The sequence below is a fragment of the Carlito syrichta genome, unplaced genomic scaffold, assembly GCF_000164805.1.
Source record: "Carlito syrichta isolate Samal-C Ts95f unplaced genomic scaffold, Tarsius_syrichta-2.0.1 Scaffold304743, whole genome shotgun sequence".
Taxonomy (NCBI): Eukaryota; Metazoa; Chordata; class Mammalia; order Primates; family Tarsiidae; genus Carlito; species Carlito syrichta.
The window spans coordinates 569,152-591,598 of NW_007248839.1; the positions used below are offsets into that span (position 1 = coordinate 569,152).

The 22,447-nt window shown below is 57.1% G+C and overlaps 1 protein-coding gene across 30 annotated transcripts in view; it reads right to left on the minus strand.

The window, feature by feature from the left end:
* The window catches only part of CACNA1G (calcium voltage-gated channel subunit alpha1 G), a 57,172-nt gene extending 35,422 nt beyond the window's left edge, over positions 1-21,750 (minus strand). For 29 of the 30 annotated variants that reach the window (XR_002482127.1, XR_002482126.1, XR_002482125.1 and 26 more), the window contains exons 1-9: positions 21,643-21,749; positions 21,300-21,433; positions 20,796-20,893; positions 18,598-18,757; positions 17,500-17,800; positions 17,267-17,359; positions 14,116-14,899; positions 11,951-12,321; positions 87-238 (exon numbers count right to left, since the gene is read on the minus strand). Coding sequence is in view for 25 of the 30 variants with exons in the window: in XM_021713785.1 (XP_021569460.1) it covers positions 87-238; positions 11,951-12,321; positions 14,116-14,899; positions 17,267-17,359; positions 17,500-17,800; positions 18,598-18,757; positions 20,796-20,893; positions 21,300-21,433; positions 21,643-21,735 (2,186 nt within the window). In the remaining 5 variants the exon portion in view is untranslated. Of the gene's footprint in view, positions 1-86; positions 239-11,950; positions 12,322-14,115; positions 14,900-17,266; positions 17,360-17,499; positions 17,801-18,597; positions 18,758-20,795; positions 20,894-21,299; positions 21,434-21,642 lie in introns of all 30 variants that reach the window. The other variant, XM_008060823.1, reaches the window with a different exon arrangement.
* Between the last annotated feature and the right edge of the window lie 697 nt (positions 21,751-22,447).

Here is a 22,447-nt window from a genome sequence, read left to right on the forward strand (position 1 = left end):
ACCACAGAGGAACAAGTGGTATGGGCCCTGGCCCCATACCCCCCTGTTCACTCTCTCCAAGTGTGAGGCCGTGGGGACAGCCATACCTGATGACCACGATGACGCCGTCGAAGATGTTGTAGGGGTTCTTGATGTAGCCAAAGGGGCCGTACACGAGCAGTTTCAACAGCATCTCCAGGGCAAAGAGGCTGGTGAAGACGATGTTGCTGATTTCCAGGGCGTTGGTAAGCTCCTCGGGCTGTAGGGCAGGGTGGGGCATGAAGCAACTGGCTTGTCCCCCCAGCCCCACGAAAGAAGCCACTGGCTTGTCCCCCCGAGCCCATGAAACATGGGACACCAGGGAGAGGGGGAGGAGGAACAGCAAGCTTGGGGGGAGGGGTGCTGGAGGCTCAGACTCATGGGGAGGACCCTCCCCCAACTGGTCCAGGAGGAAATGTACCCAGGAGACAGGAAACCCACAGCCCCTGCCATTCTCCAGCTCTGGGGCCACGGGCTCATGGGGGGGCCTGTGCTGTGGCTTCTGCCAGGTGCTGCAAGGTCCACCTGGCCACTGGGCTGCCACGCCAGCCCGGCAGGTCCAGGCCAAGGTCAGAGGGCCATCACCAAGGCCACACATGCACACCCAGTCACACACATCACCAGTGTTCCACAATTACTCTATGGACTTGGCAGCCTTCTCTTGTACAACTGTCAGCTACACCTGCCTCCTTCCAGACACACACACACACACACACACACACATATATGAGTGCATACACACCTCGTCACACACACACTGACAGGCAGAAGGGAGACGCCCCAGAGGGTTTTCACAGATGAGGAGACACCTGGAGGCTCAGCCTGAGACCAGGACAGCCGGGTTGATTCTCAGCTTATCCTATCACTCACTGTGTGACCTTCAGGAAGCTTCTCAACCTCTCTGGCCTAATGCACTGTGCTGGAGGTGATTCCTTTCATGCCCCCTGCCCAGGGTCTGGGACTGGGATCCTTGAGAGGCCCTCTGAACTCATGACAAACCCTGTCTCGTCTGCTATTCCAGGTCACTGGTCACCGCACCTTCAATATGAAGCACCCACTGTATGCCTAGCAATGCACCAGGCATTAAGGGAGCTGCAAAAACATGCCAGCTATGCTCCCCGCCTTGCAGGAGCTCCATGTCTAGCTGGAAACAAGTTGTACACACACAAAACAGCTGAATAACCACAAGAGGCCTTAGATGTTTCAGTGCCAAAATAAATTATCCAGGCAGTAAATTCAGGAGTTCAGGGGAGAGAAGGTGAGAGGTGATCACAAAAGGAAAGGCTGAGTCAGGAGGCAGCACTCGAACGTGAAGGGTTTGTGGCATCTCCCCAGGTAGGGGGGATGAGGGGGGGTGGGGAGAAGGGAGAGGCATTGCCGGGCGGAGGGCTGGGGATTCAGGCTCAGTGGTGTCTGGACAAACCAAAAGACCTAAATGTATAGTATCTGCTCAAAAAGTCCGAGTTAAAGAGACAGCCACACGAAGACCTTACTCTATCAGACACTTCTCTGTGTTTACCCAACTGCCCCATCTGGCCGGCTGCCCAAGTGGGTTGCCCAAGCATGGAGCCAGGCCCTGAGCATGACCAGCTGTGACTTGATGGCCCTGGGCTGTGTGGCCAGCCTGCGTGGGACGCAAGGAGAACTGGAAGAAGGGACTTGTGACTAGCAGGCAAGGGGCATTTGGTGGACTAGGGGTCAATAGTTACTCAGAACGAGACAAGCTAATAAGCTGTCAGCCTGTGCACAGGGTTCTGTCCAAAATCAGGCTGGGGGTGCAGTCAGGGCCAGCAGGAAGGCAGAGAGCCAACAGTTTAGGGGTGAGTGGCTCTTGTGGGGGCCGGAGTGGCATGGAGCCCACTGCTCCGGCAGATTTCAAGCAAGTTGCCGTCCCATAGACGGCACGTGGGGGCAGGTGGGGGGGTACTGCCACCGGTCCTGGCTAATTGGATCACACAGAGACAGGATCCTAAGTCCCTCCAGTGTGAGCCTGGTCCCGGAGGTGGGGAAGGGACCATCGGCAGAATAGAGCCCAGGGCTCAGAACCCTCCTGACGAAGTGGTTCCCCCACTCTGTGCTTCCAAGTCCCGTGTGCCAGGGAGTAGGCTCTGCCACCTGCCCCATCTTCCAGGCTTGAATTGGATAAAGATGATGGGCATGGACCACACAGGTGTGAGGTTTTACAGGCTTCCGGGCTCACCTCCCTCACGTCATCCGCACTACAGCCTGCCCACTCTAGCCTCCCAGACGAGCAAAAGAGGCCAGGAGACAATGAATGATGGGTACAAGGTCATGGGACAAGAAGAACGAGGGGGTGGGGCCTGATCCCACATTCCTCTGACTCCATAACACACGAAGTCAAAATTCAAACCCAAGCCACGGTGACCATGCGTGATGGGCTGAGTACACAATGTGTCTTCTAATATGTATAAAATGACATTTCAGATCAACAGAGATGTATGAACAAAGGACAAGTTGATGTGACGCATAGCTGAGGTACAGTGACAAGGAGCCAATCTCATGGCATATATATCATACCTCAAAAAAAGCGGCTAAAAAATAAAACGAATAAAACGTTCCTTTAAAAGTAGCTGAAAACATAGTAGCTCTGGATAGCATGTATTCACTCAATCAGAGAATCCTAAAAGTACAACCACTACTGGGTGTCTGGAGAGAAGCTGTTCTTGTGGCTCCCCGATGGTGGCCACAGGGCTTCCAGCTGTCTGTAGGGACGTGAACACACGCACAACTTGCTCTCCTGTACACCAGCAAGAGGCTCGCTGAGGAGTATGGGGCATGGCTCCCCATGAGGCCTGCCTCGCTGGTCCTCGTCCAGAAGGTGGCAGCTAAGACAGAGCCCCCATCCTGTCCGGCCAAGTGGCTCCAGGTCGAAGGGGGGCCTGGCGCACTCCCTCGGCCCTGCCTCCCTCTAGTCTCCCTGCACAAGCTTAGGGGCAAGGCCTCTTCCTTTCCAGGGCCCGAGTATCCCCCCCAGTGAGCCATGGAAAAAAAGTTCTCCTCCCCCAGACAGCCAGGTCTGTCCAAGTTACTAAATCAGAGGCTGGGAACCGTCTGCAAATGCAGGACGAGGACAGAGAGACAATCTTAGCAACAAGGTTGCCCCAGGGACCACAGCAGAAGTAATGGCTGCAAAGGGGCAGGGGCGGAGCCAACGGCTGCTATTACCCACTACGGCCCGATGGACTGAGGTCTCTCCTCCCAGAATTGCATTTCCTTCCGCTCACAGCCAAACAAGGGAGGGTTGTGAGCCTCCTAGACGGCCTGGGAAACTGAGGCTCCCAGAGGCATGGCAGCAGGATGGAGGTCACACGGCTCTCTTGGACAGGTGCAGAGTCAGGTCTGCTATGCCTTCCTTTAAATCTTTGCCATGATGCCAGTACCCATCAGCCGGGTACCGCGGCCTCCCCTCACCGACTGTCCCCAGCTGTGGAAGTCATTTCCCGAGTCTAGCCTATATCCTTCCTGCTGCTCACAGATGTCAAGGCCCAGTGTGACTTCTGTGAATTGAGGCCAGGCAGCCTGAGCTTCTTCCACCCAGAGGCCCCAGGAATCTTGTCCGTGGATGCTAACTAAATCCCACCACCTCCCCTGTCCTCAGACTGTCACCTTGCAGCAGCGGTGGCCCCAGGTAAGCTACTCAATACATCTCAGCACTAGGACTCACCCCACACCCATCACATTTCCATCGACCAACCCTACAAGCACCCCTGTGTGCAGAATACTGGTGTTTAATACTTGGGATTGAACCCAAACACAGGAGGGCTGCCAATTCTGAGACTTCCTTCCCATGTGAACTTGGACAAGTCCCTTAGTGTCTCAGATCCCCAGGACCTTCTGGTGAGGCTGCTTTGTAAAACAAAGGGGTTAAAGCCTGCAAAAACCTCCAGCTTAGCCAAACTCAGGTGACCCTGGGTACCAGGGGTCCTCACATGTCGATGCAAGACAGATTGTCTCCAAGGCTGTAGCCAAACACTGCCCTGGGGGCAAAAACCAGGAGCCCTGGGAGCTCAAGCCCAGCTGAGGTCAGTGGGTCAGTGGGGTGGAGAACTCAGGAGGAGGACGCCCACGGAGGATATTCCCAGTTTGGGCCACTTGAGCAAAGGCATGGGGGTCGGGTCGTGCAGTGCATACTGGAGACTGAGAGCTGACAGGCCTGCCCGGATCAGAGGGCGGAAGGGGCTGGTGGAGGGTGAGACTGAAAGGTAGGCGGGACCAGGCAGAGTGCCCGTGATCCGCTCTCTGACTCAGGCCCGACCTGCCTCTGCCCACGACGCTGCCATTGATGCTCTGGCGGGGGAGGGAGATGTGCAAAGCAGTGTATTAAGAAGATTAATCTGGCTGCAGTGGTGGCAGCGTGCGGAAGGCTTGGAGGGGGAGACAGAGACCAATTAGGATACTGCAGCGGTCCAGGCAGGAGGCCTGAGAGGCGGCTCTGGCAGACAGTGATGTGCCTTTTGCAGGGACAGCGTGAGGGGGTGTGGATGATCCGGGCCAGAGCTGAGCAGAGGCTTGTACGAGTCACCCCTGCCTGAGTCCCACCCCGTACCCTCAACTCCCACCTGCTCCACTGACCCTGAAATCTCTGCTCCTCAACTCAGACTCCTCTGTTCTCCTCGCCTCTGTGTTGTATGGCCCCGCCCGCGGCTCCCTCCCACCAGGAAAGGGGGGCCAGGCAGGCTACGTGAGGGAGGGAGCATCACTGGATCAGTGGGAGATGAGTCTTCAAGGTGGCATGGGAAGTCAGGGGACACCCAGGTGGCAGGAGGCGCCCTGAAAATCCCACAGGCCTCATCACGTAGATTACGGCCTTGTTCTTCCCTGGCCTTCTAGAAGCTCTCCGGCTTGGACTCTGGCTCTCTGAGCACATCCCTCTCTAGCATCCTCCTGTCCACTGGGCCACTCTTAGACGCCACTGTGTCCTCACCGCCTCCTAACCGGGGGCAATGCCAAGGAATGGCTTGAGCTCCTCCCCACAGTCTTCCTCCACTTCCCGAAGCCCCCACAAGTAAACATACAAGCTACCTAGGCACAGGGCATGCAGTGCTCACTCATCTTCAAGACAGCTGACCCAAGGCTCCAACTACTTAAAATTCTGGAGTTATAACCGGGCGTGGAGACATGCACCTGTAATCCCAGCTTCTTAGGAGGCTTGGGTGGGAGGATCACCTGAGCCCAGGAGGTCGAGGCTGCAGAGAGCAGTGATTGCACCATTGCACTCCAGCCTGGGCGACAGAGCGAAACCCCATCTCTTAAAAATAAACAAATAAATCAGAATCTGGAGCTGCAGCCCCAGCCCCTCACCCACCCAGATGCCCTCTAGCCCGTGGACCACGGAAAGGCTGTTCTCAGGACGCAGACTTCCGAGGGCTCCTGCCCGGACCCAGCCCAGATAGGTCCCCACGCCTCCTCCTCTCTGCTGCGGCTCTGGAACTGCTGAGCATTGCTAGAGAGAGCCGTGACCCTGTGCTGCTGGACAGGCGGTTCCCTGCGGGTGGCCCCGAGGCTGTGCCTTTCTTCAAGTCCTCTGTTCCTCTCCATCTCTCTCCCGCAGAAGCTGCTTCAAGCCCTCCCCACTCTGCAGCCCCACTCCCCGCCTGTCTCTGGTCTCATGGGGGAGGGGGCAGGGGGCCTGTCCCTTCTCCAAACAGCTCTGAGCCCCGCATTCTAGCCGGCTCCCTTTCTCTCCTGCACTGGGGGGTGCTCCCCCACCCCCAGGTTCCCCTGGGCCCTGACCCATGAATTCCCTCTTATCCATCACTTCTCCAATCTCCTTTCTCTCTGGCTAAGAGTAGACAGCGGCTACATGACTCTGACCTCTGAGCCCTGGGCCCTGCTCCTCCAGCTCCCTCCAGGGACTGTCTTTCCAGGCCTCTTAGGGACGCCTCTGCAGCATCTGAGCCTGTGCCAGCCTTTCCAGCCTCGCCTGGCTACAGCCTCCCTGGCTTCCCTGATCCAGTCACCTCCTCACCCTCCTGTCCGCTGCCTTTCTCCCCTCAGGCCAACATTCCTGAGAGCACAATCTACACCAACTCCCGATTATGCCCTCCACCAGCACCCCCGCTCCCACCTCTCCAGCTGTCATGGGGTGTAGACGACACTAAACAATCCCTCTCCCAGCCTTTGGCTCCTCACCCAGAGAGCTGATGCCTGCCTGATAGCCCTCCGGGAACAGCACGACGGCCCACAGCCACTTCAGACTCAGCACATCCAGAACAAGCCCTCTCGCCTCCTCTCCCAAACCTGCTTCTTCCCGGCTCCATCGTCCTCCAGGATTCTGTCGTGGAACCCAGGGGTGAGCTCGGATTTCTGCCTGTCCTTCATGCCTTCAGACGCGAAGATGCCTGGGCCCAGAGAACCTGCCAATGGAATTGCTGTCCTGCCCCCTCCCTCATTCTCACGGCTGTGGCCTTACTTGGGGCCCTCATTGCCTCTGATCTAACAACAGAAATAGCCTCCAGGCCCCTCCCCCACCCAGTCTGCACCTACTGGAAGCTCTGGCTGCCTTCAGCCCGGCTGGACTCAACATCACTCCCCAAACACCTCGGGCAGGGCAAGGGAAGACAACATGACTGTCCTTCAGCGAGTCCTGGGCCACCCTGTGCATTTCGCCTAATCCCTCCACCTAGACCCCTCTGTTCCTGCTCCCCCACTGTAAATTTCACTCATCTTTCAAGGCGCCTCCCGAGAACCACCACCTTCATGGAGCCTTTCCAAATCCCTTACCTGCTGTGAGCATCTGTCCCCTGAAGCCTCTCTCATGGCATTGGGCATAACTGTCCACGAAATAGGACTTTTCCACTGGAACCTACGTTTCTTGGGCACCTCTGGCTCTGCCCCCGGCCCCCTAACATTCCAGTATTCTAGTCTAGTGTGCATAGGACGTGCTCCTGTGTTTGTGGGATTGGGGGAGGCTGGAGCCAGGGGATGCCTGAAAAAAACGAGCTTACCCCTTAGCAGACATCTCCAAACCAGTGCTCCTCTCCCTCCCACACTGAGACCCTTGGAAGGTCTGGGGCCAGGTCAGCTGATCATCCCCCAAATCCCTGCTTGGACTTCAGCCCTAGATCCTCAGCTGGGACTCCTCTACCTGGAGTCTAGGCAACCAGCTGGGGTGGGAGGTGTCCATAAGCCTGTGTCCTCCAAGGCCACATGTGGGGTGTCTATGCATGTGAGCATTTTCTGGGGAGAGGGTCCTTGGCCTTCAGCAGAATCAAAAAGGAGTCTGGGACTCCCTTCAAAAGTTCAGACCTGCCACATCCAGACCCCCCGCCTTTTCTTGCCTCAAAAAGCCAACCTCACTCACTTATAAATAGAAACCCTTTCTGGACATGTATCTGGAGAGACAGGATGGGCCCAGAGCGTGAGCAACGAGCAGAATCGTCACCTGCCCTGTCCTCTCCTGGCCTGCAAGGCTGTCTACCCTGGACCGGTCCTCCTTTTCCTCCTCTGCAGCCCAGGAGACCAGTGGGCTGCACATACCTCCCTCTCCTCACAGGTTGTTGTTCCTCTTCTAAAAAGGAGGCTAGGACCTGCCCCACCCCCGCCCCATGACCCAGAGCCAGAAGGGATGGATGAGGAAGCTCTCGTGTCCCCAAGACCCCATCCTGTACCTTCCCCAAGACCCCATCCTGGAGAGGTCCGACCCTGGTGCAGACCTAGGCAGGACAGAGAAAAGAGGTCAACCTCTTTTCTGAGCTCTGACAACCTGCTAGACATGGAACCAAGAGGCTCACAGGCACCTTGTATGCAACGTGTCCCCCAGCGCAAATCTGCTCAAGCCACAGTGCTCCCACCCCAGGCAAAAACCTGGGAGCCATTCTTGCTGCCTCCTCTCCCACAGATAGCCAACTGGTGTTGAGTCCTGTAGATTCAGCCCCCTGCCAGCTCTTCTTGACCTTTTCCTCTCCATCTCCAGGGACAAAGTTGTATGAACCGCCTGGACCACTGCATCAGCCCCCATTCTGTGCTCTGCCCTCCACCTGAACTGGCCACTTTCTACTCTTCCTTCAGGCTCAGCTAGGAGGTCACCTCCTAAACGGCGCCCTCCCTGAATCTCTTCCCCAGTCTGGGATCATGGCTCCTCCTCCCTGCATCTCTCTCTAAGCACATACTACATCAACTAAATGTGACCGTTTACTTGTTAGTGACCTCTCTGAGACGAAGGACAGTGTCTTGGGCCCAGTGGTGAGCTGGAGCTGTTTTGCGCCGGCTCAGGAAAGCCAACTGTCCACATCTCTTCCCAACTCCATATTCAGTGACTTCATGCTGGTAGCTTGAAATTGGCTATGTTGGGAGCATTTACACTACAGAAATTGGCAGACGCTACAAATCAGAGCATTTCTTAAGGGTTGTCTGTTAAACGTTTATCAGCATGTCACCGCTTAGACTCAACTCTTATGCATAAGAAACGAATGTGGAATGGATGGATAGATGGAGATAGATGGATCCATGGTCACACACGTTCTGGGCTGCATGTACTGCCCCCTAGTGGCCGGGGCACACACATGCACTGGCCCTGCGCTGGCTCACACTTGCACTTCCAGACATTTCTTGCTCCCTCCTTGCCCCCTCCGCAGGTCTTGTGTCCTTGTTCTCCTCACCAGCCCCTCTGGGCAAAGCAATCCTGTCAGTTCTCCACCAGCTGGCGGTTAAGGGTGGGGGGAGCAGGAGAGAGCGGACAGCCTGGGGCCAGCCTCGAGTGGGGTGGGGTATGACACAACGTGCTTCTTCAGTCGGGGGGATGATGGGTGGGGCGGGGGTGAGGCGAGGACAGAGCCTGGGGAGGGTGGCAGCCAGGGCCTGGAAGGAGGGTTGGGCTCCTCCTCCAGGGATGCACCTGCCACACCCTCCTCAGCGCCCCTCAGTGGGATCCATACCAGGATCAATGGACACAATTGCCACATTCAGGGCACAGCAGGGAGGACATAAGCCTCTGGCTGCGCCTCCCTCCGCGGGCTCCTCTCTCCCTTGCAGGCAGCTCCGTCTGAGTCTGCCCTGCCTCCTGCTTCATTTGCATCTGGGCCTCATCTCTGTCTCCAGCTCCCTCTCTGTATCTCTGTCTCCTCCTGCATCTCTGTGGCTCCATCTGTCTGTCTCCTCTGGCTGTGCCTTCACTCGCCCTCCACATCTCTTTCTCCCCCATCTCTGCAGCTTTGTCTTCCCTGCCTCCCTCCTCCCATCTTGACCTCTGTGTCTGTCTCCCCTCTCAGCCTCTGCTACTGTTTCCAACTCTATCTCTGTCCCTTCCGCGTCCTCATCTCTCCCATGCTCCCGGCTCCCTCCCTGTGCCCACTCTGTGTCTCTGTCTCTCAGCCCCCCACGTTCCCTCGCTGCCTTCCCTGACAACCCCCCCAACCCTCGCCCCCCCAGCTTGCTCAGGCTCCGAGGCCCAGATGGCGGGACGTTCACGCCGCAGTGCCTGCAAGCACAGGGCCATGGCCGCTTCTGGGACTTCTGACATCCCCCGCCCCGAGCCTGCCAGGCAGCCGTCAGTCATCTGCCCAGCCTGCTGAGGACTCCCATTCACCCCTATGGGGCCTTGAGAAACCAGGCACCGGGAAAACTCCTCCCTGGGGCAGACACTGCCACCACTGCGTGAGGCCTCCCTGCTGCCGCCTCCCTCTTTCCTCAGGAACCCGGGCAAGATGCTGTAGGTACCCCTGACTGGTGGCTTTTACTTCTTCTCCAAGGGGGCGCCCTTCTTGACATCTAACCGAAAGCCCTCTTTCTGTGGCTTCATCTGCCCTGGGTCTGTGTGACTCAGTTTCTTCCCAGTGCAACCAAACCTCTACCAGCAGCATTTGGCTGGGCGGGACTGCTGGGCACACCGCTCACGGGGGAGGGGAGGGTGCTCAGGAGGTGCCCCCTGTGGGAGGGGCACCAACCATGGCCTAGATCACTAGATCCAGGTTGAGGAAAAGAAGGCTGAGGTTCAGGCTTGGGAGCCAGGGCGGCAGGAGGTTAGGGGCTGCCACCACCTAAGTCCTGGGAACAGAATGTGTTGCCCTCCCATACGAGCCTGGCAGAACAGAGTGCCTCTCCCTGGGAGTCTGGCAGAGCAGTGCACACAACCCACACCCCACACAGCCCAGACACAACACGCCCACCGAGGTGCCATGCATGCCCACCTGCGGGCACTGCTGCTGGGGTCCCGCCCCCTCTCCCCATTATGGCCGCTGGGGGCATGGCGTTGGGGCAGAAGAAAAGAGCATCTGTGTGATGTGATGGCCACGGGGGAGGGGTGCACCTGGCTGCACAGAGCAGTCTTCCCTAAGAGCCAGGGCTCACAGTATTGCAGGTGCAGAAGTCAGCGGGGTGGGGCTAGGGCCTTCAAATCTCCCTAAAAAGTAAACATCTCAGGCCAGGCACAGAGGTGGAGGCGAGAGGAGTATCTGAGCTCAGGAGTTCAAGACCAGACTGAGCAACATGGCAAGACCTCATCTCTACAACAAAATTAAAAAAAAAAATTAGCTGGGCGTGGTGGTGCACACCTGTGGTTACAGCTGCTTGGAAGGCTGAGGTGGAAGGATCACCTGAGCCTAGCTGGTTGAGGCTACAGTGGCTATGAGTATGCCACTGCACTCCAGCCTGGGCAACAAAGTGAGACGCCAACTCAAAAAAAAAGTAAACATCTCACTATCTGCTCCAGCCTCAGCTCTGACCTATGTTCCCAGTCTTGACCTAGACCCCTTGCACCCCCTGCCGAGCCCACCTGCCTTCCATGGAGGACTAGGCTTGTGTAGGTATCTCTCATAACTCTGCCTCTGATTGTGGAGGGTACAGAGGCGGGGAGGTGAACAGCTCCATTCCAGACCAGAAAAGGTTCTGGTGGCCCAGTCCTCGTCCTACTGCCCCAGGGAGGCAAGAACTCCCAGGAGAGTAAAGCACAGAAGGCCCAGTGAATTGCCTCACCCGCCTGCTCCCTCCCTCTCCCTTCTTTTCCCAGAATCAGCCAAGAGGGGGACTTGGAAGGGCAAGGGGGTGGGGGGAGAAGGAGGTGCTGACTTCTGGAACTCTGTGGAGGAGGAGGACAAGCCCGGGTGGGAGGGTCTGTGGTGCCTGCACTGACCCCCACCAAGGGTGCAGCCCCAGTGTGTGCATGTGGGAGGGATGGGTGGGTCCCCCAGGGCAACCCTTCTGTCTCTGCACAGTCTGAGAGTTAGAACAGCCTCCTCCCCCTCAGCCCAGATCCCATCGCTTGCAGCCATCGGCCCCACAAAACAAGCCTGCTCCCTCTTCCACATGACAGCCCTTCAAATATTTGAAGACAGCTCGTCTGTCCCCGCTGAGCTTCCTCTTCTCCTGACTAAACATCCTGGTTCTTAGAACGATTCCTCAAACGCAATGGTTTCAAGTCCCCTCACCATGCGGGGAGCTCTCATCTGCCTGAGCCGCCCTGGTTCCCAGCACGGCTCCAGACCTAAGGCTGGGACAAGGTTGCCTCCCTCCCTGACCCCAACAGGCCTTCATTCCACCTGGACACAGGCACTGACCCACCCCTCCTCCCCCCCTCCCACATGCCCCCCCACGCGTCCAGTCAGTCACACTCCTACTCATTGGGTCAGATGGATGCTGGGGCACCCCCAACACCTTCCCTCCCCACCACAGCTTCTCCAAACACCCAAACCTCTTTCAGTGACGGGTCTCTCCCCGGATCACTTGTCCACATCCTTCAAAGCCTGCCTCCTCTGAGAAGCCTTCCTGGGTAGAGCATACCCTGCCCCCGCCTTGGGCTATCTCCAGAAACTGTGGCATTCCCTGGCATTCATCCTCCAGAGAATTCCCAACCATTGCTCCAAGGTGCTCCCCCCTGCCACGCAGACTGGCAGCATAAGGAGAAAACCGAGCACAGAGCGTGGGAGCCCAGGGGAGAAGCAGCTGGTAGGTGCCCTGCCCCAGCCCACACCCCTACCTGCTCGTGGTATTCGATGCCCATGCTGAGTGTATTGACCAGGATAGCAATCATGATTCCCCGGCCAAAGTACTTGCTGTCCACAATCTTCCGGAAGGTGTCACAGATCAGCCTCCAGAAGGCCAGCACAGAGCTGGGCTCTGCATCTGGGCCCAGGCTTCGTCGCCGTCGGCTGTGGGGTTCCCGGAGGTCGGTGTGCTGGGCGTCCTGTGTGAACTCATATACTGCCTCACTGTCTGAGTCAGGCACCTCATGGTCGGCGGGTTCCATCTCCCCTGCCCGGGCACAGTAGGGACAGCTGTCTGGACCACAGGCTCCACTGTCTGCCTTCGAACAAGGGCTGGGGATCTTGCAAGAGCTTTGGCAGGCGCCTGGAACAGGAGAGAAGAGGTTAGAGGCTCTTACCTGGGGCCAGTGTGCCCTCGGAATATGTTTAAAATGAGTGTAAGAGTCTGGCCTGTTACAATGATGGGATGTGAGACACTCAGTGGACCTGACCAATAATAATGCCTCGGTGTCAACAGCACCTCATCGACAGCCACTGCTGAGCATCCTAGGACTCAGGCTGAGAGGTGGCCCCAATGTTGTCTGAGGTCCTGACGGCTTCTATGTTGACAAGAGCTTAGACCATCTCTCCTCCAAAACCAGGCCTGCATCAACACTGCTCCAAGCAGCATTTTCCAAGGGATCCTTAAGACACACCCACACACATGTGCTCACACACACGCCCACACCAGACACGTGCATGCACACTTGTGCACCAGATGCTCACTCGTGTACACACATATGCACACATACACGCACACCCCAAAAGTGTGTGCACAAACACATTCACATACACAAAGCACATATGCCAGACACACACATGTGCATGAATACAGTCTGAAAAAGAGCACCACCCCTCTGTGCATGGGCACATGCACCCACATACATCAGACATGCATGCACATAGACACCAGACATGCACGCACACAGACACACACACACAGGCTCACACACACTGGGCTACTTCATGGATGCCAACGCTCATACACACACCAGGTGCACTTGTGAACACACACACACAGTGACCTATCCCAAAACATGGGTATCCATTTACACTGTTTTGATCACAGAATTTGAGAACTGAAAAGAACCTCAGGGGCCACCCAGGAAAAGCACACATATGGAGGCAGCAGGCTCAGGGCCCAGCCTCCAACAGGTTCTTCCCCTCCTGACTGCATCTGCACACAGGGGGTGTCAGTAAGCACCCACGGACAGAAAGGAGGGGCCCAGCCCTGCCATTTACACAGGAGGGAATAAAAATGTGGGCGCATGTGACTGGCCCACGTCCCGTGGAGGGTAGTGGAGGAGCTGGCACGGAAACCTTTCACTCTGGGCTCTGTGATAGCACCTTCTGGTCCCAGCCCACGTTCCCACGTAACTTCCCCACGAATATCCTGCTCTCCCCATGTGCCACATCCTTCCTGAAACTCCCAGGCCTGGGTTGTGGCGACCCTGAACCTATGTTCCCATGACACTGGGAGTTCCACCCATCAGACAAGCAGGTCCCTGAGAACTTGCTGCTTCAGGGCCCAGTCTCCCTGTGGGGAGGGAATGAGACTCGGGTTTAGAGTGTGGGACACGGTGCTGGGCACAGTCACACACCGTTTCCCCTCCGAGTCTTGCAAAGGGGAGTGCAGAGTGAGGGCCTCAGAATCCGATGGCCCAAGTTCACCCCTCACCAATGGCATAACCTTGGGCAAGTCACACAACCCTCCAAGCCTCCTTTTTCTCATCCTCGCAGTGGGGATGCTGGGAAAGCTTATCACCTGATCGGTCAAGAGGATCCAGTGGGATTTTGCCTGCAAAGCATGTGACAGGCATACAGCCATCGGGCAACGATGCTCGATACCGTTGCAACCAGCACAGAGCACAGAACGTAGCAGGAGCGTGTTACATGCCAGTTGTTGCTGTGACAATGTAGGGATTATGGTTCCCACTTTAACAGATGAGAAAATGAGGGCTCAGAGAAGTGATGGTAACTGGCTGAAGGTGCCAAGGCCATGAGAGGCAGCACGGGAATCTGAGCCCCCATCCCTCTGACCCCAGACCTTGAGTCCCCTCTGGGACACCTCCAAGCCCCCAGAGGAGGACACCAACATGCCCCTGCCCAGAGTTCTCACCAGTGCTCTGTGTCTCCAGCAGCTTGTGCATGGAGCTGTAGGGCCCAGGGGGGATGTTGAGGCTGGTGAGGGCAGGGGGCCCAGAGCTGGCGGCCACCTCCACTAGCGCCTTCTCCTTCAGCATCTCTGGTGGAGGGCTGGCATGCACAGTGGGGTACACCTTCCCACTGCCCACAGTCCTGCCCGATGCCTCAGACGGGGACCTGGGAGGGGGCGCCTGGCAGCGGACTGGCTCCAAGTGGCAGTCGGCGTGGTAAAAGCTGTGCACAGACTCCCCGCCCCCTGGGGGCCCCCCAGAGAGGGCGGGTGTCGAGGGCGGTGGCAGCATGAGTCGGCGGGACCCGTCGGCATCCCTGTCCCGGATTTCCGGACTGGCCCGGGGCCCTCTGAGCGTCCCATTGCCCAGGTGGTAGTGGTGGTGGTGGTGATGGTGGTGGTGCACCAGGTGGTGGACGGACAGGCGGTGGTGGGAGCGGGAGCAGCTGCCACTGGGTTGGGGCTCCTGGACCCCGAGGGGTGCCGGGCTGCTCAGCAGGCCTGCCCGCACGCCCGCAGCTCGCGAGACCTGGGCCAGCCTGCGGGCTGCCTTGTGAAGGATGTGCACCAGGTACTTAAGCAGTTCTTCATAGCAGCTGCCGGGTTCGGAGAAGCTAGCCAGGGTGCTGGCATTGGACAGGAACCGCACACGTTGCTCCCGCATCAGCTGGCTTTCCCGCTGCTTGGTCTCTGAGAACTGTGTGGCAATCACCACCAGGCACAGGTTGATCATGAAGAAGGAGCCCACCTGTAGGGGTGGGGACAGGAGGAGGAGATGTCCTGAAGAGAAGCGAATTCCAACGCCAGCCGCCATGAACAGAGGATTTCCTGTGTGCCAGGCGCCAGGCTCGGTTATTTTCCAAACACTATCTCTTCTGATTCTCATGACTGTCTCAGGAGGTGATGCTACTGGAGCCTCCATCTGACAGGGGAGGAAACTGAGGCCCAGAGAGGTCAATGCATTTGCCCAGGATCACTCAGCTGGTGCAGAGCAAGGCTAAAACTTGAACTCTATGGACTTCCAAGGGGTTGCTATTGATCACGGTGTTCTGCAAGGTTATTTCCCAGATTTCCTGCCCTAAGCACACTCCATCCGTGGAGACTCTAAGCACTCCTCCCCAAGTGCCACTGGAAGTAGAAAATGTTGCAGATATGAATGCAATATTAAGGACATGACGCTTTCAAGTTGGATTGAGCCTTTGAGATCTTGGCAAAAACACTGGTCACAAGACTCCTGCTTCCAGTTCCAATTCTAACTGCTTGGGCAAGACCCTCATCCATGGGACCTCATCCGAAAACAGAGACCACTGGCCTCCCCTGTACCCCTTTTCCCTGTGCTCCCCGCCCCCAGTTGAGTGAGGGGCAGAACCCTGGACCCTGTAGACGAGTCAAGCTGCTACTCTAACTTGCTTACATTCCCTTGTCCCCATCTCCATGCCTCAGTTTCCCCAGGATTCTGGGATGGCCATGCCCTGGGCAACAATCCCAAATGAAGGAAATGAATATTTATGGTGACAAAGCAGATTTTTTTTTTCTAGATCGTGTCCTAGTAATTATGATAATTAGCTTCACTAGTGTGATTCCAGAGAGCTGTTAGGAAAGATTTTCCAGGGGGTGTGTGGGAGGGTGGAAACTAGGCCCCTTAGCTCTCTGTCTGCTTCCTTCCCCCTCCCCCAGACCTGGGGCGGCTGGGGGTGGGCAGTGAGAAGACCCTATTTCTTAGAAGCACCGGTCTTGACCCCTGAGGTGGTCGGAGACGTAGCCAGGCTTCCAACCCGGTTTCGCCCCAAGTCTGCCCACTCTTCCGCACCAGGGGACGTCACAGAGGCAGGAGGGGGGTGGCCTAAGGGCCTTGTTCTTTCTCGGGGCCTACCTCTGTCTCTCACTCACCAGAAGCTGCCTCACTTTGTCTCCATCTCTCTCTGGAGCTTGTCCTGGGTCCTGAGTAGATATTAATCTTTCTTAATCTCTTTCTCTCAATATCTGTCCCTCTGTCTGTGTCTGCCAGTGGCCTCTTGGTAACATGGAAGAAGGGCCGCTCTTGGAGTCGTGAGGCTGGGGCTGTGTCTCAGCTCTAGCCGTTTGCATTTTGTGGGATCTTGGCCGAGTGGCCGACCCCCTGGGGCCCTGAGTTCTCATCTAGGAGATGAGAGGACCGCAATCCCTGCCCTGGCCACCTCACAGGAGACTCTGAGGATTAAGCAGGGAGCAGATGTTACAGCACATATCGACAGTGATGCCCCACCCAGCGAGATTAATCCACAGGATGTGGGCTCAGATACAGAGGAAACGTCGGTCTCCTCATCTGTAAAATGGAGACATTACTAGATCACAGGGAAACCCAGCAGAACACAAAAAGTGCTTAGAGTAGGGGCTGGCACACCGTAAGTGCTCAGTAAATATTAGCTGTAAGTGGTAGCAATGAAGTGATTAACTGTGAATGGTAGTGATTAAAACTATTAAACATTGCTGCTTTTGCCTCTGTCTTCTGCCTGCATAAAGTCTTGGAATTTCTGAGCTGGAAGGAAAGAGAGATCACACAGTGTTTCTCAACACTGACTGGTCAGAACTCTGAGTGGAACATGCTCTGTTTGCAAACGTTTCGGGATGTTTAGCCTCTTTCCGCTCCCCACATAACAAAGTGCCAGCAGTACCCTCCTTATCCTCGTAAAACATAGAACTCTGTGAATATACTAAACACCATTGGCTTGTATGCTTCAAATGGGTGGACTGTATGATACACAAGCTATAGCTCAATAAAGCTATTTTTTTTATTTTAAAAAGCAGAACCATCCTTTCCCATTTGCAAATGTCCTCTGTGGGGGTGCCCCATCATCCTGGGCTGAGAGCTCTGAAGCAGAAACAGAGGCCCAGGGTGGGGCTGGGGAGCCTCCTGGGGAATGACTTGCCCAAGGTCATAATAGCAGTAAATAGTAGAATCCAGCCTTGACCCTGGGTTTCCTTCTGACTCCTCATCTGGTGTTTTTCCTACTTCATGACGGACGCCCTCTCTAAGACTTGAACTTCAGACGGAGCAAGCCTTCCCCTCTCTGGACCGCCCCCAGCGGTGTCCCCCGGCCCCCCCATCCCCCCAGGGGCTTGAGGAGTCACTCACGATGATGAGGAGGATGAAGTAGATAAAGTTGTAGAAGGAGTGAGCATCCATCACAAAGTACATGATGTCGACCCAGCCCTCCAGGGTGATGACCTGGGAGGGGGCAGAGGGCCAGGCTGACTCTGGGCCCACGACATCCTCCTCCAGAGCCCCCGAGCCCACCCCGACCCAGAGCGACCGCTCCGGGCCTGGCCCGCGTCCTGGGGACCGCCCGCGGCGCCGGGCCGCCCCACCTGGAAGATGGCGATCCAGGCGTAGCCGATGTTGTCGAAGTTGATGGCGCCCTTGAAGGGGTTGTGCTCCCCGGCGGAGCAGTTGGTGTAATACTGGTTCCAGTTGACGCAGGTGGTGTTGCTGGAGCTGTTGTAGGCCTCGTAGTCCAGGCCGCAGGGCGGGCCGCCGCCCCCCTCCCCGCGCAGCGTGGGGACGCTCCGGCAGGACCGCATGCCGTTCTCGCGCGGCTGCGAGCAGATGAAGGGGCTCTCGTCCTCGTTCTCTGTCTGGTAATAGCGCTCCAGGTCCACGCTCAGGGGGCTGCAGGGCGGGGAGAGGACAGGGGTGAGGTGGGGGAGCGAGGCTCTCCAGGGAGGGGGCCTGGGAAGGAAGAGCTGGGTGAGGGCCTCCAGGCACGCAGGGTGGGCGGGCAGATGGGGGAGGGGGCTGGGTGGGGCAGAGGTTTGCATGGCTGGATGGGGGAACTGGGAGCACGAGGGCTGAGAGGGGAGCTCCAGAGTCGGGGTGCTGGAAGGTCACGTCCCAGAGCAGTGGTTTTCAAACTTGGCTCCAGTTAGGTTCACTGGAAGAATGTTTTCGTTTTTGTTTTCTCTTTGAGTCAGGGTCTCACTCTGTTGCCCAGACTGGAGTGTAGTGGCACCATCACGGCTCACTGCAGCCCCAACTCCTGGGCTCAGGCGATCCTTCCACCTCAGTCTCCAGGGTACATGGGACTACAAGTGAGTGCCACCACACCTGGCTAATTTTTTTATTTTTGTAGAGAGATGAAGTCTCACTCTGTTGCCTGGACTGGTCTCAAACTCCTGGCCTCAGGAGAGCCTCCCACCTCAGCCTCCCAAAGTGGCTAGTCTGGAGTATTTTTTTTTTTAGACCTCACATCCCAACTGAAGCCCAGACCAAGGAAATCAGAATCTCTGGAGGTGATACCCAGGCATCAGCATTTTTAAAACTCCCCAGGTGACACCAAGGTGCAGCCAAGTTGGAGAACCAGAAACATCAGAGGACAGATGTGTCAGTAGCAACAGGCAGCACACCGCTGGGGAGATCCCAGCCCCATAGGCACTCCCAGGTCCTCCCCTACCCTGGCCACCACTCACAGGCTGAAATTCTCAGGCAGGAAGCACCGGTTTCGAAGCAGTCCGGCCCACAGCTGGACGCCGACGATGCCAAAAATGAAGAAGACGAAGAAGCAGAGCAGCAGGACGTTGCCCAGCATGGGCAGTGTGTCCAGCAGCAGGGTGACGAGGATGCGCATGCCTGTGGGGGCAGAAGCCACGCTGGGGACGCCAGGCTGGCCGCCACGGCCTGGCAGCACTCCCAGAGGGGGCCCACTGGGACTCTGAGGCTGAGACGGCCCGGCTCAAGCTGGGGGGGAGACCAACGAACACCTCTAACTCCCCAGACAGCCCCCGCAGTCCCCTGCCCCTACCCACAGTCTCTCGTGGTTGGCTCAAATGAATCTGCCCAGGACCACCACAGAGACCTGGGGCAACTGTGTCCCACCCACCTCTCCCAGCATCACCACAGTGCGAATGATATCAGCCCAATGTACCAGGTGAGAAGTCTGAGGCTCCGAGAAATGACTAGACTCGAGCAGTGTCACAGTTGCCAAATGTAGGTGCCAGGACTTGAACCCAGGCTTATCCTTCTGAATCTCACTTCCCAACACACACACACACACACACACACACACACACACACACACACACTCCTCTTCCCCTTCCTACTGTCGCCAGACACAGTCACCTGACTTTCCTGAGTTATCACCCCTGGGGTCACTGCGGGAACTGAGGCAGAGAACACCAGGAAGGATGTTGGTGGCCAGGAATCTCACTTTCAGGGTTGGCTCCTCAGTGAGGGCCAAGATGCTCTGTGTTTCACCACGGCTCTGAGCCCCCCTGTCCTGAGTATGCTCCCTGCTTGGTCCAGGGCCCCAAATCAGGACCTGAAGAGACGCTGCCTTCTCAGAAGTCCATCCCTTGGCAATCCCTTCTATGGAGCCAGCCACTGAAGCCCCTTTCCCCAGAAGCCCAGTTAGGGATACCTCCCTCTCTCCCCACTCCAGGCCTAGAACCCAGTCACCCTAGCCCCCAGCCCTCTTCAAGCAGACAGATCTCTAATGGGTGGTTTCATCCCCCCAAGGTGCTGCCTGTGCCCCTCTGACCCCTCCAGGGCAAAAGCTTCTAAGCAGTAGCTAATTAGCCCCCATGGTGACTGCGGCACTCAGCCCCGCCCTGCCAGCCCAGTCCCCTCACTCTATCTCCCTCTCCCTCCTCCCACCCATCCCCCTCAGTTCCTCTGTGCTCCAACTGAGATCAATTCCTCAGGGTCTGCATTAAGGGAATTACACCGGTGGTTAGACAGAGGCCTATAAATCTGCCAGCCATCACCTGGGGCGGGAGAGGAGGCAAGGCATGGCCCTCTTTGGAGCTCCTGTTAACACCAACACACCCGGGCCCCAGAGGACACACACTGCAGCTCTGCCCTCCCAGAGGCAGTGGCATCTCTCTCTCTATCTCTCTCTCTCTCACACACACACACACACACACCCTCTCAGAGTAAAGGGGACTGTTGCTGCCTCACACACACAATCAGGCACAGGGCCCCAGGAGCATGCGTCCCCCCTCCCCCCAACGCCAGCTCCTGGGACTGCAGTGGGGACCATCTGCAGCTTGTGTAGGTTGGGGAGTTGCAAGGGGGCCTGAGCAAAGGAGGGGCAGGATGTAGGGGGAGCTGGTGCTGCCAAGGCTTCGCTGGCTCCAGAAACCAATGCAGTTTAATTTAGATAATGGTCCAGGCAGCCGCTGCAATGGGATGGAAGGGGGTGGAAGGGAGGAACAGGTCAGAGCTGGGAGGGTGAGGTGTGGAGTGGTCTTATCTTGAGAGGAGCGTGGTCAGTGTGGCCAGTATGGACTCACCAACAAGAACCAGACTGCGTGAGAGGCTGTCCTGGCTGGAAAAGGCCACTCGCACTTGGCACCCACTCCTGGCCTGCCAGCCTCTCCACCCCTCCCCGCCTGCCTCTGTCCCCCTGGGAAGTGTGGCCATCTAGCTGAAGAAAAAAGGTCATCTGAGACGTCCCTGAAACTCTGACCCCAAGCCAGGCTAACATGGGGGTGGGGTCTTCCCAGATAACTCTCACACAGTGCCAGCCAGGGGCTCTGTTTGGTTCCGGGGACCCCTTCTCTGACAGGGCCTGTGAGTGGTCAGGTGGGAACGTGGTGGTAAAGGTGGGGTCTGACATTTTCTCGTTTCCTCTTGGGGCTTTCTGTCGAGGGGCTGAGGGGTCACTCACTGGGCACCCGGTTAATGGCCCTGAGCGGTCGAAGCACACGGACTGTCCTGACAGCAGAGAAGCTGACGTTCTGCAGGTCCAGTGAATACTCCAGCATCCTGCAGGGAGGGACCCAAAGGGAGGCCCTTTGAGTCTGAGGCCACCATGAGGTCAAAAGAGGTCAGTGAGGATTCTTACTTCGGGGGCAGCAGGACAACCTCTGACTTCTTCTCATCCACCAAGGGACCTTGAAGATTCGGTTCTCTGTCTTGGGGGGGCAGGACGACCCCAAGCCAAGGACAGATTTCCCATCAGAGAAGGGGGCAGAACTGGGAGGAGGGGGACATGGAATTTAGAGAGTGCAGGCCAAGTGCTGCAGGTGGGACAGCCTTGGGTCCTCTGTGGGCAGCCAGGGGGAAAGCAGAGCTATCAACAGGCAGGGGCTGGGGCCAGAGGCCTAGAACCCTGGCCCTGGGGAAAGGACTGATCTGACTTGTTGCCCCCACCCGCAGCCCAGGTCCTCACCCTGCAATGACGATGAAAAAGTCGAGCCGGTTCCAAGTGTCTCCCAGGTAACACTTTTTCCCAAAGATGCCCAAGGCCACCATCTTCACCACCATCTCCACGGCGAAGAAGGCAAAGATGAAGTCATCAAAGGCCTGGCGGGGGGACAGGAGGCTGCTGAAACTGAGACAGGGATGGGGGAACACACCCAACCCCCACTCCAGCCCCTGCCAGCTGGGTCAGGCCTCTTGCAGAGAAAGCGTCAGAGGTGTTGAGATCAGGAGGTGCCGGATGCCAGTACACACACACACACACACACACACACACACACACACACACCACACACACACACACACACACACACCTGCAGGATCCGGCAGCGCTGGGAGTCACAGGCGATGTCCTCACATGGCCGGAACATGCCCAGGGTCACACAGTTAAGAAGGATGACCAGCATGCTGATGCGCTCAAACCAGGTATCGCGACAGTCAAGGAAAGAGCTGACCAGGGCTGGCCCCTACTCGCCAATACCTCCTGCTTGTGCTCCCTGTCACCCCACTCTGAGACTAACCAGGTATACCTCAGGCCAGCACCCAGGCTCACACCTCAGGCCAGGCCCCAGGCCCACACCTCAGCCCAGCCCCCAGGCCCAGTTCCACCTTGGTCATCTCACCTTTCTGCACCTAGCTTCTTCCCCTGTAAAGCAGGAAAAGCCACAAATACCCTGACTATTTGCACAGGCCATTTGGGGAATAGAATCAATCATGCTGGTGGAAATGCCAGACACCATGAGTTTGCTGCTGAATCTGAATCCCATTCTTCCTACCTCACAGGGTAGATGTGAGAAGCAAATGAGATAATGTATGTGAATGTGTTACACAAACCTCAAGTCGGATTATGCCTGCCTTACAGTTTACCAAGCACTTTCACACAATGCCACAGTGGATGCTCACAACAGCCCCGTGAAGCACACCCAGGGTAGATCGCTGTATTCCCCAGAACCCAAGGAAACCAAGGCCCAGAGAGCCAAAGTATGCACTGAAGACCCCTCTGAGGAGCCAGGATGAAACTGAGGTTCCCAAGCTCCTGATCTCCCAGGCCTTCCTCCACACACCACTGTTGCTCAGGAGAGCAGAAAGGGGCTGTCATCACTGCCTGGCACTAGGTGG